The 19,311-nt window shown below is 36.1% G+C and overlaps 1 protein-coding gene across 5 annotated transcripts in view; it reads left to right on the forward strand.

Annotated features, from left to right (window-relative positions):
* The window catches only part of PHF14 (PHD finger protein 14), a 210,921-nt gene that overhangs the window by 16,779 nt on the left and 174,831 nt on the right, over positions 1–19,311 (forward strand). For all 5 annotated transcript variants that reach the window (XM_077754230.1, XM_077754226.1, XM_077754227.1 and 2 more), the window contains exon 5: positions 15,447–15,606. In XM_077754230.1, the coding sequence (XP_077610356.1) occupies positions 15,447–15,606 (160 nt within the window). The remainder of the gene's footprint in view (positions 1–15,446; positions 15,607–19,311) is intronic.

A 19,311-nucleotide genomic window follows, 5' to 3' on the forward strand; every position in this document is an offset into this window, starting at 1 on the left:
AGAACCCGACGTGGGGCTCGAACCCACGAACCGCGAGATCATGATCTGAGCCTAAGTTGGACACTTAACCGACTGAGCCACCCAGGTGCCCCAACAAGAGCATTTTCCTACCGTACTATTATAACCATATAATTATCAAAGTTAGAAACTCAGAATTGATTGAATTCTACTATGTAATTTACTAATGGTATTCATATTTTTCCAGTCAACCCAATAATGTCAGATCTAGCAAAATAAAATCCGGGGTTATGCTTTGCATTCAATCATTATGTCTGCTTGGTCACCTTTAATCTAGAACATTTCTTGAATCCTTGTGTTTCCTGCCATTGGCATTTTTGAAGAATACAGGCCAGTTCTTTTATAGAATGTCCTTAATACTAGTTTTTTCTTATCTTTTCTTATGGTTAGATTCAGGTGACAAACTTTTGGCAAGAATGCCACGGGAGTTCTGTCCTCATTGTATTGTATTAATAAGCATGGAATGTTTATTTTTCTAGTTATTGGTGATGTTACTTTGATCAGTTAGTTGAGACGGTGTCTTCCAAGTTTTTCTGTGGTAAAGTTGTTATTTTGTCTTATCAGTTAATTTTTTTTTCATCAGGCCATGACTGCTACAGAACAGATTTTCTATGGCCTTTTATGGTCTTTACCTGCTCTTTTGCTATTACAGCCCTCCTCCCAAATAATTCTGGGATTCTGCTGGGCTTATGGAACCTGCAGGGTCTGTGCTTCTGTAGCCAGTTCCTTGCCTTTATATGAAGCTTCCCTTCCTTGCTGTGAAGACTCACCTTAGAAATGTCTCCTATTACTATTACTCATTCACTTATTTTTTTCAATAATGTTTATTGAGTATCCTCCATATGCTTGCGTTCTATAGAATTTAGGCATGTGATATAAACATTGAAGCTTAATGTCTAGTAAGAGAGACAGGCAATAAAAAAATAAAAAAATAAATATATATCAGGTGGTAGTCTGGACAATGGAGAAAAATAAAGCAGGACAAGGAGTATTGGAAATGCTGTGGATGGGGGTGGTTAATGGGCAGGTAGAAGTTTGTATTTACAAATGGTGAAACAGCAAATCCTTTCTGATAAGGTGATATTTGAGCAGTGACCTGAAGGATGTAAGGACGCAAGTCATGCAACTATTTGGGGAAAGAGCGTCCTAGAAAGGAGTAGCAAGTGTAAAGATCTTGAAGTGGGAACATGGTTGGAGTGTTTATATAATGGAAGGAACTGTGTGAACAAACTTGTGACTGGTGAAGGTAGAGATGGGATCAAACCAGGTGAGAGGCCCTGCAGGTCATAGATTTGATTTGATTTATTTTATTTTATTTTATTTTATTTTATTTTATTTTATTTTATTTCATTTCATTTCATTTTATTTTATTTTAGATGTTTACAGTTTATTTTTTTATTTTGAGAGAGAGGGCGTGAGTGAGCCAGGGGCAGAGAGAGGGAGAGAGAGAATCTCATGACGGGCAGAGAGGGAGAGAGATGGAGAGAGAGAAGTGGAGCTCAGCCGATGCAGGGCTCAGGCCCACTTGATGCAGGCTCGAACTCATGAACCGTGAGACGGTGCCTTGAGCCAAAGTCAGATGCTTAACCAACTGAGCCATCCAGGAACTCTACATAGATTTTAGTTTTGACTGTGATGGATGTGGGAATACCTAAAATAATTTTGGGCAGAGGATTAATATGATTTGATTTATGTTTTAGAAGGATCACTCTGATTGTTGGATTGGGAGTAGACTGAAGTGGGTCTAAATTGGCAAACAGGGAGACCATTTAGGACACCATTGCAATGATGGAAAGAGAGGAATTGGTTTTGAGGTAGATAGTAAAAATTTGGTTTTAAACTGTCTGGAGTTTAGGTAAGATGGTGGGACTAGAGATAAAAATTTGGGACTCATCAGCCTGTAGATATTATTTAAAGCTGTGAGACTGGATATGCTATTTAGGGAATAGTGAAGTGGTTCTAGCACTTCAGAGGAGATGGGAAAGACGTGACGAATGGGAGAGGAGAAGAACCAGGAGTACTGACCCAGAGGCTATGTAAGGAAAATGTTTCAAACAAAGAAAGTGAGTAACTATCAAATTCTGTTTTTAGAGTCCGATGAAGACCTATGTCCTGTGGCAAATTATTCTAATGCATTGGTAGACTCCCAAGTATACTGCCTGGCAAGCCATCTCAAAGGTTGTAGGAGAAAAGATATATGGACAAAATGCTTATATTACATGTTTTGTGAGTTTATTTATTACTTATTTTAAAGGTTATTTATTCTGAGAGAGAGAGTATGTGTATGAATGGGGAAGGGGCAGAGAGAGAGAAGAAGAGGGAGAATCCCAAAGAGGTTCCATGCTGTCAGCACAGAGCCCAACACGGGGTTTGATCACATGAACTGTGAAACTGTGACCTGAGCTGAAATCAAGATGCTCAACTGATGAGCCACCCAAGTGCCCCTTACTTGGTTTATTAAATAAATGTAGAATACATGGAGAGAAGCAAGGGGAAAAAATGAGATTAGTTAACACACTTAGGATAGAGTACAAGTTGGTGGAAAAATCACCGGAATCCTAAGGTACATAGAGTTGGTGGGTATATGTCCTGCTTCTCTCTGCCTTTTCAGCCCGAGAGCCCACACAGATGGTACCCTGGGCCTAAGACATGCTCTCTTGCACAGATCCAGGGACAAGTATGCCTAGTCACAGCTTTAGTTCTGCAGTTAACCTACAAAATAGCCATGGGTTTTGTGTTTTTTAGGCTATGGACACATGGAGTCAGAATGGTGTCACTGACGGGTGGCCATAGTAAGGCCTCATGCATATTGTGTTCACATCTCATGTATATAATATATCCTTATTCTTCTGTATACTTAGTAACTAGGTGGCTCAAGAATGTTAAATGTTTCTTGGTCTTTCTGCCCTTTTCTGTGTTTACTACACATGCTTTACTTACTTTGTATATGTTAAGTTTCTGTCTCATTTTGTTTTTCTGTAGCAGAAATGAATATCCTCAAGCAGAACAAACACAGCATGGTAATCAAGAGGTTACCATTGAATTTAGTAACATGAGCCTCTGGTTATTTTGATTCAAGAGAGTTCAAGTGGGAATAGAAGAAGGAAAGTGACTAAATGCAATTCCTATGATGATTTTTTATAGAAAGAGAAGCAGTAAGATGGGACCTTTGGTAAAAGGGTTATGGAGTTTGAGGGAGGGTTTGGGACCTTTGGTAAAAGGGTTATGGAGTTTGAGGGAGGGTTTGTTTCTTCATATTTTAGATATTGTGTTAGTTATGTATTATTATGTAACAAAGTATCCCACAATATATCAGTTTAAAACAACAAACATTTTTTACTTCACACAGTTTCTAATGGTCAAGAATCTAGGAGTGGTTCGTTGGATGATTCCAGTTTATGGTCTCTCATGAAGTTGCAGTCAAAGCTGTTGGCCTGGGCATTAGTCATTTTAAAACTTGACTTGGTCTGGAGGATCTGCTTCCAAGCTTGTTTAAATAGTTACTGGTGGCTCTTGGATGGAGACCTCAATTTTTCACCGTATGGGCCTGAGATTCCTCATGACAGGATATTTTTCTTCAGAATGATTGATCAGAGAGAGAAAGAGATAGAAGCAATGATATGAGAGAGTTAGTGACTTTTGTAACCTACTTTTAGAAATAAATACTATAATTTCTACATATTGTTCACACAGACCAGCCCTAGTTAATTTTAAATGTAGGAGGGGACATTCTAAAATTGTTAATTTGAAGGTTGATCATTGGGACCATCCTAGAGGCTGCCTACCCTGATGCAGAGATTATATAGTATGTTAATATGCTATACTAATGTGGACGTGACCAGCAGGAAAGGAGAGTTAATGATTTAAGGAGAGAAAAGGAAGCAGTTGCTGGGGCAAGGGCTTTGAGTATAAGACTAGAGGGGATGGGATCCAACATCAAGTGGAGAGACTGAGTAAATATGAGTATCCATAGTAACTGGAGGGAGAGGATATATGGATACAGATGTATGTAGGTTGTTAGATGTGGTGGTTAGAGCTGTGGAACTGATTTTTTAAATGCTTCTTGTTTTCTCAGTGAAATGGGAAGCAAAGTCATTAGCAGGGAGTAGAGGTGAGGGAGGTTTTGGAGATTTGGGAAGAGAGGTTGATATAAAATAGTTATTTGGGAGAATGAAATGGACTAGGAAAATGTTTACATAATTGTGTGTGTGTGTATTATGTGTCTATTTTATTGTCAGACAGCTATAAAGGAACACTTGTGATTAGCGGCAATGAATATAAACAGACTAGTTCAACATGGGTGTGTGTATGTCTGTTTTGTTTCCTTCCTTCTTTCCTTCCTTCCTTCCTTCCTTCCTCCAGGCATGGTTCAGGTTCCTTTGAGCAGGTGCAAAATAGGTGAATAATCAAAAGCAGCTACTGTGCTGCTGATGCATTTGTTGTATTTATACCACTGTTGATCACAAATATGTTACCACTGCCTCTATCCATAAATGTCATTGCTGATGGGTGATGCAGGCATGACCAGTCCTGTTAATGTTGTTGATTTCTCACCATGCTGAGAGCACTATCTCTACTTCATAGGTCATCGGTTTGACCAGAGATATGTTTTTTAAGGCCAGCACAGTGGTTTTAAAAAAACTGAATTGGTTCCTAACATTAAAAAACTGGGATATTTATTTCACACAGTTTGGATTTCAAACTTCTCAAAGTGCTGGCAGCAGTATTTCCTCTGAGGGCAACTATTTGCTAGAGTTGAATAGGGTTGCCTCCTGCTGGTAAAGCCTGGTTTCTGTTTTACCATAATCCTTTCCCAGATCACTTACTCATTTTTGTCAGCTGCCTTTTCCCTGGAATTATTTGAATGTATAGTTCCCCATCTGTTTTGAGGGTGTTGTCTCTTGATGTTGGTACACAGGCTGCTAAGGCCTTGTGGTCTTGAGGTCCCATGGCTATGATAGTAAAGCAATCATTATTCTAAAGCTTCTGCCTTTGGGACTCAAGCCCAAGTCCACAGGGGACCAGTACACTGTATCACCTATATATTCTGTGGTCTTTGATTCAGATTTATGCACCTTGGATTCTTAGTATGAATTCTTTCCCAGTAGATTCATTGTGCAAACAAATGTAGATTTCTGGAAAGGCACTAGTACCTTTGACATGCTTAAAGGTTCATAATGGGACCTATGCTTCAGGTGAATAGCATCATTTATGTCAAATCTACCTTATTTTAAGGTAGCTCTGAGTTTTTTGAAACAGCCAAAAACTCTTTCTGAGTCAAGACGGACAAATATAGATGATCAAGCTGAGTGGTAATTCCATGTAGGTCCAAAGCAAGTTGTGTCTGTAAAGTCACGTAGCATATTTTCTTGGATAATTCATTTCACCAGCTCTGATGGCAGTTCAAGTTCCAAATGTTTTTAAGTATTTGCTAATGATTGCTCATTTTTCTTCTGAGACTGAGTCATTAGAATTGGAGACCTATTTTTGTTCTGGGAGAATGCAAAAGACAGGAAAGGGAAATTAATGCTCTTGAGTGTGAAGCTTTGTAAGTTTTTTTGAGAGGTAGCTAATATGTGGCATAAATAAATAAGGAAGACAATGAATGGGGAAATTGAATAATTTTCTACCTCTTTAGGTAAAACTTAATGTTGTGGTATAATTGCTGTGTTGGTAGTATTGTGAATTCTGTGAACTTCAGATAAATTCAAAGTTGAGGTGCAAATTATAAATCATAGGTAAAACATAACTCTTGAGAGGTTGTTTTTTTTTTTAAATTATGTTACAACTTTCCCCTTGTAGTATAATTTCCCATTTCCTTTGTTGATTTTGGAGATTCTGTTGTATTAATTGTGATTATATTATTCCCTCTTTTTTTCTTGCTTTTTTAGTAGAGTTAGAACTAATAGCTTGAAGTTTTTCTGGTTTTGGTAATTTTAAATTATGTTTTGTTTTTAGGGACAAGTGTTATTAAGCATTAATGTATTTTTCATAGACATGTGAATTAAAGTGATGATTAATATATTCTAATACAATTCTTAAAGGGTTTTGTCAGTAAACATCAAACATGGTACTTGGGTCCTTTTTTTTTTTAAGAGTATAATTCTTTTTTTTTTTTTTTAATGTTTTAGTTTTTACAGAGAGAGAGAGTATGAGTGAGGCAGGGACAGAAACAGAGGGAGATGCAGAATCTGAAGCAGGCTGCAGGCTCTGAGCTGTCAGCACAGAGCCCCATGCGGGGCTTGAACCCACAAACTGTGAGATCATTACCTGAGCCAAAGTCATATGTTTAACCAACTGAGCCACCCAGGCACCCCTATACTTTGATCCTTTTTAAGTTAATTGCCTATAGGTTATTTTTGTTTATCTAGTCTAAAAGATTCCTTTACCAGGTAGCATTGAGAAGTATGTTTGAGAAGGGGTTGTTTTGATATGGATATACTGTTCACTCTCCATTTAAGTTATTTTTGGTAATACTTGGGACGTATTAGAAATAAATCATATTGAGGGACACCTGGGTGGCTCAGGCAGTTAAGCGTCTGACTTCAGCTCAGGTCATGATCCCATGGTTCATGAATTCGAGCCCCACATCAGGCTCTGTGCTGACAGTTCAGAGCCTGAAGCCCGCTTTGGATTCTGTGTCTTCTTCTCTCTCTGACTCTGCCCTGCTCCTGCTCTCTCTCTCTGTCTCTCAAAAATAAATAAACATTAAAAAAAAAATAAATTATGTTGATTAATAGAGCTATGAGGAAAATTTTTCATCATCACTAGCTTTACATCAGTGGAGTCTACTAATAGAAAACAAAAAACAAAAACAAAAACCTGCTTAGTAATCGTTGGTGAGATGATTGATTTTCTTTTCTGAGGAAGAGTAATGATGAGAATTCTCAGTATAATAATATGCACCCTGGTCAACATATGTATCTTCTGCACCTTTTTTAGGTCATCACACTGTTGCTAGCCCATGGTAATTAGAGCCTGGGTTGAAAATACAAGTAATGACTTGTGACTTGGTCCAAATAATTTAGTTTTTTTTGTTTTTTTGTCTCTAGGTGTACCATGTTCTTACTCCATTTTAATTTTGTCTTCCTCTGAAAAGGGAAACCTCTTAGAGGTATCAGTTCTTCACTTACCTAAATGGAGTTTCATGACTGATGAATTATTTTCATTTTTAAGGTCTTTTTCCCTGTATAACTAAACTCTTGCTGTATCTAAAGTTAGTAAGTTTTAAAAATGTTCTACAACTCCTAGTATTTAAATTAAAATGTCACTCTTACCTATTTCAGTAGTATTTTAAAGCTTTGCTACTCAAAGTATGGTTCACGGATCCACGGCATTAAGCAGTAGCATCTGTATAACCTGAGAGCTTGTTAGAAATACAGAATCACAGATCCCTTCTGAATTAGAATCTGCATTTTGACAAGATCCCAGGACGTTTCAGATACACATTAAAGCATTAGCTCCATTGATAATATAAAGAAGTAGTTCTGCAATGATTACCAGGGTATCTAGACTTTAAAATTTTCAGGATTACCATTTGGGGATATTTAGCACAAGTTTATTGAGAAGGATAAAAGAACACAATCCCAGTTTGCCACTAAGGCCTTCCTTTTTTTTGTGAATCTTTGTAGTAGTCCCTACAGCAAGCACATAGTCATCTGGGAGTCATCTTTGGGCTGTGCATATGCCTCGCGCCCCCATTTATTGTTACTTTCAGTTCAGATGCAGTCCGCCAGTGAGAGTCATTTCTGCCGTAAGCAATATTTCCAAGTAACACAGTTGATACCCTACTCTTCATCAGGTTCCCAGACTATCAAAGGTAGAAACTTAACCACAGTCAGCAGGGAAAAGGATTAATGCAATCACTTGGGATCATACCAGTTCTCTATACTGAGGACTAAGAGAGACAAAGGGCTCTAATGCCTGAGTCCCTCCTGGACCTGCCTTCTGTTGACTATAGCAATAGCTATTATGTAGATACACCATTGAAAGTATCAATAATACTCTTTTGTGTACCTCCACTTCCCCAAAACTGGACTTCCCTGTTACTGTCTTTGATTTATACGTCCCATGAACATTTCTGTCTAGTATTGCTCATTTTACCTTTTTACCACCTAGAGAGGATTGAAGAGAGAGATTTGGTGAGCACAGCTTTCTCTATGGTGTTGATGTAAACATTAACTACTATTTAAGTAAGTTTCTTTTGTTACCGTGATTCTATAAATATTAATTTGTTTGTGTATTTTTTAAATGTTTGCTTATTTTTGAGAGAAAGAGGGAGTGAGCAGGGGGGGACAGAGAGAGAGGGAGACATAGAATCCGAAGTAGGCTCCAGGCTGTGGGCTACCAGCACAGAGCCCAAAGCACAAGCCAGGGCACTGTAGAGTAAAATATACTTTCTCATATAAGGCAGTTAACAGACTCACAAAGAGATTTTTAAAAATTTAGACTTTATATTTATTTACAGAAATGGTGGAGAGCAAGCATAGAGATGAAGAGATAATGAAATTCTGAGAACAAAAAATAATAGTATCGAAGCCAATAGAAGGTTGAGACTTGAGGCAGATGGGAGCTTAGGTATTAACTTCTAAACAGATGTGCCTCTTCTTGTCCCAGCTGTCCTACTGTCTTCAGGGCTAATTTTTTGGAAATGCCTATCTGTTTTATTCCATTTAAAATCATTTTGTCCCTTTAGAATAAAGTTCACACTCACAGCAGGACTCTTTTAGATTCCATAACCTGCCAATTTGAATGAATTGCCTTTCCAGTATTAGGGGGCTTTCACATATGCTCTACCCTCTACCCAGATTCCTTATGTTTTATAAATACAACCTAAATGTAGAGGTATTAAAGTAGTGTTATTAGGAGATTTGAAAAATTATTTTTAATTTATTAAAATATTTCTTATTAAATATAAGTAACATACATATGTACAGAAATTGCAAATACAGAAGTACATAAATTAAAATAGTGAATTACTGTTCATCTGAATTTTGCTTCTCTTTGCATGGAGAATCACTAATTAATTTGGTCTGAACACAGAAGGATTACCTAGCTCTCTCTGATACTCTGTAACCCTCTGACAAGTGCTGTTCACTTAGCTTTGCTATATTACATAAATATATTTTCGTTGTGTAACATTATCAGTATAAATGAATACCTTTCATAATCATACCACATAGAGATAAACATGCTTGAAACTTTGGTGTGTATTCTTCCAGACTTTTCTTGGTTTCTCATGTGCATACAGATAAACACATTAAAAAAAAAAATTAATGACAGGCACCTGGGTGGCTCAGTCGGTTAAGCATCTGACTTCGGCTCAGGTCATCATCTCATAGTTCATGTGTTGGAGCCCCGCATCAGGCTCTGTGCTGACAGCTCGGAGCTGGAGCCTGCTTCCAATTCTGTGTCTCCCCCCTGCTCATGCTCTGACTCCCTCTCTCTCTCTCTCTCACTCTCTTTCTCTTTCAAAAATAAAGAAACATTAAAAAAATTTTTTAAAAAATTTAATGGCTAGTAATGTGCAAACTCTTCTTGTGACCTCTATCCTCTGTTATGACTGTGGTACTGCGCTGCTCCCCATCCAGGATCCATTCATGTATTATGCGTTGCTTTTTATGTCTTAGTGTCCTTTAATCTGAAACACATTTTAGAGTCATTCATGTGTTGAAGAATCTAAGCCATTTTTTTGAATAACTTATAGAATTTCCCTCATTCTGGATTTGTCTGTTTTTTCTTCCCCCTCATGATTAGATTCAGTTTAAACATTTTTTGGTAAGAACACTGTTGATGATATTTCCCTCCCACTACACCACATCAAAAGAACATGGTCTCCACCATGTTTTTATTTTTCTTTCTGTGTCTAGTGTTTTACTTACATATACTACTAACAAGTATGTGGCATATGTATTCATGTAATAATTTCTGTGGGATAGATCCCTAGAAGTGAAATTGCTAAATCAAAAGATAAGTATGTTTTAACTTTTAAAAAGAATGGCCAGAATGACATTCAAAAAGACTGTACTTACATTCTTAACAACAGTGTACACACTACTTGAATAACACTGCATATTACTAAATTTTCTTTTAATCTTTTGGACTCTCACTTTATTAAAATACCTGTTCACCTTTTTATGAGTGAAGTTTGGTGTTTTGTGGCCATTTGCATTTTATTTTGTTACTTGCTCTATATTTCCTTTGTTATTTCTTGATAGGTTCTACTTGTCTTTTTCTCATTAATATACTGGAATTTGTTTTAATGTTAATCCTTTATCCTGTATGTGTTGCTAACAGATTCCATTCTTGCAAATGTTTTTTCACCCTTTCCTGAACTTGTTAACTTTGTGGTATTTTTCATTGTTTAGAAAGTTCATTTTTATACAGCTATAGCTGTAAATCTTTCTGTACTACTTTTTAAGTTCCAAAATGAATTTTTATATAAAATTAATCCAGAGAAAGAGAAATTTTCTAAAGCTTAATAGAAAGCTAGTGTTGCTGGGTTTTTTGTTTGTTTTAAATATAATTGCCTAAGTGACAAACTTCTATATTGTAATTCAGCCATGGAAATTTTTCTTAAACATCTCATGGTTAAACAGGAACTTCCTGAATGTTTCATTTTTGAGAAAACTGTCCATCCTAATATAATACACAGTAAATAAAATGTAGAACAGAGAGAAGAAGAAACATTTCTAACAATCCTAATAACCAGACAACCATAGGTTAGTGTTTTGGTATAGTTCCTTTATCTTTTCTTTCTTCTAATTCTTCCTCTTTTTATTTTTAGTCTTTTTTAAAACATACTTCTTCTTAAGCATATTAGAAGTGTTTAAGTTGATATTTTGCTAAAAGATAGTACTTGAAATATTGCTTATAAAATATATAACCATCTGATTACTTTTCAGAGTCCTCACTTCATCTAAATGTAGATAAAGTTCTTTTCCAACTTGTCACTTAGTATAAACACCTTGTGACAAGATCTTATAACTGACTTGTAATAGTAGGGTTTCCCCTGAGTGTGATGTCAGTTATCCTGATACACTGATTGCATTGTGTAGAAGAAAACTGTCACTCTTTGTGTCATATAGTACATGACAGAGCATTAGATAATGCACTTGGCAGCAGAAGTTACCATTAGGTTTAGCTGATGCATTAAATGGGATAAGGTCTAGTAAGAGATGTTTTCCCCCGATTCATTTTCAGTCTATTGCCTATTAACTAGCCCTCGACCATTTTTATTTCTTAGTATATGCAAAAATATATCCTTATGAATATTTGTTGAGTGGTAAAGTATGTTCAAGTTAAAACTACTTGAACTTTATAAGTCAGTAGAACTTTGGTTCTTTTATGCTTTAGGACATATTTGTCATAGGTGTCATGCATCTTTTCTCAAATACCAGTATTAAATTTTTTTTCTTTTTGTTACTAAAAATCAGAGGTCTTAGTGATAGGATGTTAAGAACAGAAAAAATGTTTTAAGTTTTTTTTTTTTTTTAAATGTCTTTTTAAATTTATTTCTCAGAGAGAGAGACAGCGCGAGGAGGGAAGGGTCAGAGAGAGGGAGATATGGAATCTGAAGCAGGCTCCAGGCTCTGAGCTGTCAGCACAGAGCCCGATGCGGGGCTCGAACCCACGAACTGTGAGATCATGACCTGAGCCGAAGTCGGACGCTTAACCGACTGAGCCACCCAGGCGCCCCTGTTTTAAGTTTTTAAATGACAACTTTTGGGTTCCTATTTTTTTCTTTCTATACTGTGAGATAATTAGGAGAGATATTATTAAATACATATTGCAGATCTGTTGTTTAACTCAGCCTCAGAGATGTAGTTTGTCCAAAGTTACATAGTTAGAAGTTGGAAGACTGCAGATCCTCTGCTCCCCTGGGAAAAGTTGAATGGGGAAAATTTCCATACCCTTGTATAAATCAGAACAATTGTAAACACATTTATATTAGTTTTCCTTAAATATGACTTGTGTAGGTTTCATGTGTTGCTCAGAAGTTGATCCTAATTAGATGGCCATAGAAACATGTTTTCAATTCTAAATGTCTAAACATTTGAAAACATGAAAAAAACTACACGAAATAGGTTTAATATGTCTATCATTTTATGTGTTTACCCAGATGAAAAAGAATCCTTTGTACTTTTGCGTCTTCTACTTAGAATTACATAGGTAGGAAGAAATAAACATTGTTTCATGGTAGTTCTATTCTGTTTTGTATAGAAGAAAGAAAAAGATCTTAAAATATCTTGAGTCATTGGGGCACTTGCTCAGTTAAGCAGTCTTGATTTCTGTGGCTCAGTTCATGACCTCATGGTTCCTGAGACTGAAGCCGTGCCTTGGGATTCTCTCTGCCCCTGCCCCATTTGTGTGCGCACACGTGCATGTCTTCTCTCTCTTTCTCTTTCTCTCTCTCTCTCAAGAAACTTTTAAAAAATGGATTAAGTCATTAATTAAAATGGATTAGAGTGGATGTAACATGTTTGAACTTTGGTCAGTAAACCCAATAGTTATGGCAGAGAAATATTGGAAAAGTGGCAGGTGAAGAACTCAAAGGTCACAACATACTGTGAATCCTCTTTCAAGGACATTGAAGCTGAAGAAGAAATACTTCTGCACCTGCTGTAAGTTCTTGGAACTTACTTGGTGCCAATCTTCTAGGTTACAGAGTAGGAATTTCCAAGGAGAATCCTGCAAAAATCATTGTTGAGGTTATTAGGTGGTTTAATCTCTGCAAATTTGTGTCATGTGTGTACTTGTGTGTCATGTGTCTGCTTTAAAAATTGGAATTGAAATTTTCTTTATTCTAAAAAACTGCTGTGATTTACCTTGATTTTGGTGAGTGAATTGAATATAATAGATAGCCCCTTGGGTGCTTTGCTGTTTTGGTAATTGCTTACTTTGTGTGAATACAGATGAAAGAATTTACTTCAAAGGAACATTATTTTGTTAAAAAAAAAATACATTCTTTCCTGGTAGTATTGTATAACCCTTTGTAAAAGCAGATTATGTTTTATTGTTTTGTGATATTGCTTTGAATACAGTATCTTGTTAACTGTTGCCTTTATTGAAAAATTTTGTTTTATTGGTGATAGTCAATAATAACTCCTCTCAAGAAAATGATATTTCCGTTTCATTTTAGGGTTTGTCATAAAAAATGTATATTTAAACAGAAGTGGAGATGATTATTACCAACCACAATTTAATGATATTCAGTTAATGAGCTTTTATTTCTTTGCTCATCTTGTGTACTGTAGTCTAGCTCCCTTGAAACCTTTTCTTTGGCATTCTTTTGCATGATTTCCAGATCATGTTAAGGTTCCCAGTTATAAAGCCTTTGAACAGCATAAAGGTGACAATTATGGCATCTGCTTGAGGCAGCTTATATAAGTCATAGCTGTAAACCAACTTCTTAGTTTTCTTCCTACCAGGCTATTTAAATTATAACCTGTATTCAGTTTTTAGCATTGTGTATTACCATTTGTGCGGTTTTTTTTCCTCTTAAGGATATTTTACCATAAGTATAGTGTCTTCCTCTCTAAAAGAAGAGAAATTAGATAATATGAAGTGTCAAAGTGTGTCAAGCCTCATTAAGGGAAAAGAAAACTATTTAGGAGTCATGACTATGGTAGTCACCAGTGGTCTTTATTATAAGTCATCAAGAGTTTGGCATGGATTTTAATAGTCTGAGTGAAATTACCTCTTAACTTTTCAGTTGCCCTTTCTTGGATTCCATAGTTATCAGTACTGTGTTCATGCCAATAGATTCTTCTTGGTATTTTTATACTGAGAAAGAATTATTCATGACAGTGTATGTGACATCACTTTCTAGTGAGTTTGCTTCGTTTGTCAGGCACTAACAAAATTGAGTTTTAGGAATTTTAGTGAGAACCTGATCTTACCAAAATGTTGACAGTGGTGCTGTACCTGAATTTCTTGTTGGCTTTTAGGTTTGACCTCTAATCTCTTCTTTTTGTTCTTAATGTTTATTTTATTGCTTATTTTTTAAAACATTATTGTAATGTTTTTTTGTTCTCCTTCCCCACTCACAGGGCAGAGAGAGAGGGAGATAGAGGTTCCAAAGTGGGCTCTGTGCTGACAGCAAAGAGTCTGATATAGGGTTTGAATTCACAATCTGAGATCATGACCTGAGCTGAAGTTGGATGCTTAACTGACTGAGCAACTCAGGTGCCCCTCTAATATATTCATTTTAAGTTCAATATTAAGGAAGAGCTTTTTGATTTTATAAAAAGTTTAGACAGATCTGAAGCCCACATAGTAACTTCAAATATACTTATAATTGCAGGCATGTATATTTGCATTGATAAGGAAACTTTTTGCTTTTAAGAATTAAAAGATAGTTGAAGTATAACATGACCTAATATAAAATGTAAAGACCTATGTTAACTAATCTTGTTTGTTTGGTGTGTTTATGAGAATCTTTAAAAATTTTTACCGCATTTTTGGCTTAAATAACTTAACTTCTCTCAGATTTTTAAGTTAAACAGAAAAAGATGAATCTCTTGCTTTCATTAATTTCAGTTACAAATAAGTTTTTACAGAAGATAGAATTATAAATGCTTAAAAAAGATCAAACACCTTCTAGAGCTAGAAGTTGGCTCAGTTGTGAATGGAACCCAGCTTGTTTGACTCTAGTCTGAACTATTCAGATTGTTCTGTAGCCTTCATTTATGCTTGTATGAGTTTCTGTGTTATTTTCCTTTTACTAATACTTAACTTTGTATTTATGATTCTATGGGTTTTTGTTTTATCTTTCCATCTCCAATATTAGATTAGAGGCTTCTTTGATTGTATGTTTGTTTTGCATGCACATGGTCTTATATAAATTTAAGTGTCCATTACAAAGGGAGCACAATAAATATTTCTTAATAAATAGTTCGTAGATGCAATCTGATTTCTTTTTAATGAAAACTTCCCTTTTTATGTAATTTTTTAAATTAAAAAAATTGTTTTAAAGGACACTATATTTATTTTACTTCTGTAATGATTTTGCAGTAGATCTAAAACTCTTCCAAAAGGTTATTTGTTTTGGGGTGACTGGGTGTCTCAGTCACTTAAGCATCTGACTTCAGCTCAGGTCATGATCTCATTGTTTGATGGGCTCTGTGCTGACTGCTCGGAGCTTGGAGCCTGCTTCTGATTCTGTGTCTCCCTCTCTCTCTGCCCCTCCACAGCTCATCCTCTGTCTCTCCTGCTCTCAAAAAAAAATAAACATTTAAAAAAAAGTTATTTGTTTCATTGTGCATACTATGGTAGGTGAAAGTATTTTTATAAAATTTCACTTAAGTGTTTTGACTTTAATATCATTTTTATAAACCGTTAGTTTTTCAAATTTTTTTCACTTCCTTTTTTGTTTTGTGATTTTATAAATTATTTAATCATACTTTTTCTTTTTTTTTTTTTTTTAGGTTGCTATGGAGTTGATGGAGAGAGTGACTCAATTATGAGTTCAGCTTCTGAAAACTCCACTGAACCTTGGTTTTGTGATGCCTGTAAATGTGGTGTTTCCCCTAGCTGTGAACTATGTCCCAATCAGGATGGAATTTTCAAGGAGACAGATGCTGGAAGGTTGATGTCATAATTCTGATGGGTTAATGTGCCTGCTTTATAATATGTCTGCTTCTGACTATAATTTTTTCAGTTATACAGTTTAATTTGATTGTGTCTTTATATTTTTTTTGGCATGGAGTAAATGGGCAGTAGGCTACAGATCAGGGGAAGGAGGAGAAAAGACCATTTATCGATATCTGTATTTGCCTTTATGCTCATAGTCCTATATACTTCCAGTAGTGACTCCATGATGAGACAGGTGCTAAAGTTTTCCATTTTATAGGTATAGTACTGGAGGCTCAGATCATTAAGTAATTTTAATTTGATCAGGGCCACAGACTGGTGAACAGTCCAATTTGGACCCAGATGTATCTGACTTAATGAGTATATCAGGAGACAGAACCCTTACAGTGATTTTAAAAGGGGAAGTTTAATTTACAGAATTACTAAGCTATGATAAAGAGTAACTATGATGGGGGTGCCTGGGTGGCTCACTTGGTTAAGCGTCCAACTTTGGCTCAGGTCATGATCTTATTATTCATGAGTTCCAGCCCCACATTGGGCTCTGTACTGACAGCTCAGAACCTGGAGCCTGCTTCAGATTTTGTGTCTCCCTCTCTCTCTGCTGCTCACCTGCTTACACTCTGTCTCTCTCTCTCTCTCAAAAATAAATAAAAACATTTTTAAAAAATTTAAAAAAATGAGTAATTATGATATAAAAGAACTTTAAAGGATACCCTAAGGCTGAGGGAGAGTATCCAGGGAATGACAGACTTGGAAGACCCCACCACCAGGCTGAGGTTCAGATCTTGTTGGAGAAGATGTAGTTGTAACCTACAGGAGGGTGGAGATGTTTGCTGGTTTACTTGGGCCAGAACTGGTCTTTAGTTCTTGGCAAGTGGGTGTCTAGGCACAGGTTACAGAGGGAGCTGGGGCAACAGTGAGACGTCTGTAGTGTGTGGTATCTGTGTTAGGAAAGCCACAGAAAAGTCTTCTCCAGTCTTGGCCTGTGAGGTCACAGAGAGTAGGTGTATGTAGCTGAGGCAGAGCATTGGCAGATGTCCTTCTTCATCCTGGCTGAGAAGCAGCTTCCTCCTGCAGTGCTCTCTACCACTTCTGCTAAGACAGCTTATTGTCATGCTCACTGTAAAGGAGAAGTGCTAAAGGGGTTTTGTTCATTATTTAATATTTAGCAGATATTTACAGGTGGACTTGGAGCTGAGTAAATTGATAACTGGCACAAAGACCTATATTCTTTTCCTATGTTCACACTCACCTTTATTATTAAATTTGAGGAACTGTTGTCATAATAGTGTTGGCATTTTCCATGTTGCTGGTTTTTGTCCAAGAGACTACCATCTGGGATGGATGATTGAAACTTTATTTAATGGATCACTACCCGCCCCTCCTTCCCTGGTATTGAGGAGTACTAAAATACATTGTTTTTTATTTTGTGATACAATGATTTCAGTATTTTTTAAAAACATGTTTAATATTTAGACAGCAACAACAAGATAACCTATACAGATTTTCAGAATTATTTCCCATATTTTAATGTTGAAAAGGATAGGATATACATTTTGTCCCAAAATAAAGGATAGTCTTTAAAATTTAATACATGTTACTTTAGTACAGTAAAAAATATTTTTCTTATTCTTCAAACTCAATTAGTGGAGAGGCCCTTGAGGAATGTTGCCATATAAAATTGTTGAGATAGCATAGAATCTACCATGGGATCTTGGAGAACCCTGGGTGTTGATGTCTAGGAAAAATGGCTAAAAATCTTACCTCTTCTTCCTCATTGCCCATCTAAGAAGATAAAATAAAATCTTTAGTCTGTATCATTTACATGGGCATTATTTCACATTTGCACTGATTTGGAGCAGAGTTAGGGAGTTTAGTACAGCATTAGAAGTATGTGCTCTCAAGTTGGACTGCTTATGTTTGGATTCTAGTCTTTTCTTACTGTGATTGTAGGCATGTGGTTTAGCATTTTTAAACCTCTAATTCCTTAGCCCTTTTGAGAGGATTAAATGAGGTGATTCCTATAAACAATACAGTTTCTGGATGTCAGTGGTTAATAAATGTCTCCTTATTTCTACTCCTGCTTCTTCTGCTACTAGTGCTTTATTATTGCCAGTATTGTTCTACTTTATTAAGGTAATCATAGAGTACCAGCTGCATAAATTCCTTCTGGCAACTATTTAGTTCTGAGGGCTGAAATTTTTGGTGATAAATTGTGGTGAATAAGTAGGACAGCTTTGGAAAACACAGAGTTTCCTTTTCGGGAAGAGAATTTGTTTTATGTTTGTTCATAATTTGTAAGTTCTATTGGAAACCTATAAAGTACCTGTCTATTCATGCTATTATAATTCACAGAACAGCTTGTAAAGTTTTTTCTGTATGGAGAAAAGAGAGGCCTCTTTAATTAGATTTACTGGGAAATATTTGCACTGACTCCTGTGGATCTTTCCTGTGTAGACACTTCATGATGGTACAGCTGGGGAAAAGTTCTGTTACAGGATTTGAACATTTTTTGCATTGATGCCCACACTTCCCTGTAGGCTTTGGTGGAAATTATAGATCTTGATATTGTTTGAAGGATACTGTTGACGCTTGATTTTGATTCAAGGCAAAAAAATAGCCAAGAAAATTTGATGAAAGCCATATAGTATTCTAGTTTCAAATGGAAAATGGGGGTAAAGAATGAACAAGGTTTTGAAATTGACTTCACATGGGCTTTTTCCCTGTTTCTGATGACAGGCGCAAGTTCTACATAGGAAATGGTGTGGTTTAATGTAGGAACTCTTCCATTCCTTAGGAAGAGTATTTTACCCTGATTTAAGTGGTCTGATTTTGGGAAATAATAGACAGACTCTAATAACTTAGAGATAGCATGCCCAGCACTATGCTGAAAACACTTCACATTACATAATTGTAACTTCTGAACTGCCTTTGTGGTGCTCTGTTTCTAGCAGTCACTTAATAATTGATTACTGAATGAATGAATGAAGGTGTGAAAATAACAAAGTGGATTATTTTACATATTGTAAAAGTACTACAAATACAATGTGTTTCAATATCAAATTTGATTGATTAAAATAGTTCCCATTCTGGGGCGTCTGGGTGGCTCAGCCGGTTGAGTCTCTGACTTTGACAGAGGTCTTGATCTCACAGTTAGGTTCCTGAGTTTGAGCCCCACATCTGGCTCACTGCTGTCAGCACAGAACCTGCTTTGGATCCTCTGTCCCTCTGTGCCCCTGCCCGGCTTGTGCTTTCTCAAATAAACATTTAAAAAATAAAATAGTTCCCATTCTGAGTGAGCCTTTGATAAGTATCTGGTAGTTTGCTTTATTAAAATACGTGAGTTTAAAAGAATCTATTAATAATTTCTACGCTAGAATGACAATTTTGACTCTGTTTTTTGATGGCTTTATGTGGTGCTTGTTTTCTGTTCCTTTCCCCAATCAACATCTGTTGTCATAGCTCCAAGCAAAATGGATGTTAGAATAGCAAAGAAGATTATTCCTTTTTGATTTCTCAATTTGTCTTAATTATAGAGTTCTAAAGTGTGTGCAATTAAACAAATGAACAAAAAATTATTTTACAACAGGTATTACAAAGGATGAAAATTGTCTCAGCTGTTTGATACATATTTTAATAAAGACCCACGTTGGCACCCTCACATGGATGCTTTGAGGAAATGATACATTTGTGTGCCAA

The sequence above is a fragment of the Crocuta crocuta genome, unplaced genomic scaffold (assembly GCF_008692635.1).
Source record: "Crocuta crocuta isolate KB4526 unplaced genomic scaffold, BGI_CrCroc_1.0 scaffold292, whole genome shotgun sequence".
Lineage (NCBI taxonomy): Eukaryota > Metazoa > Chordata > Mammalia > Carnivora > Hyaenidae > Crocuta > Crocuta crocuta.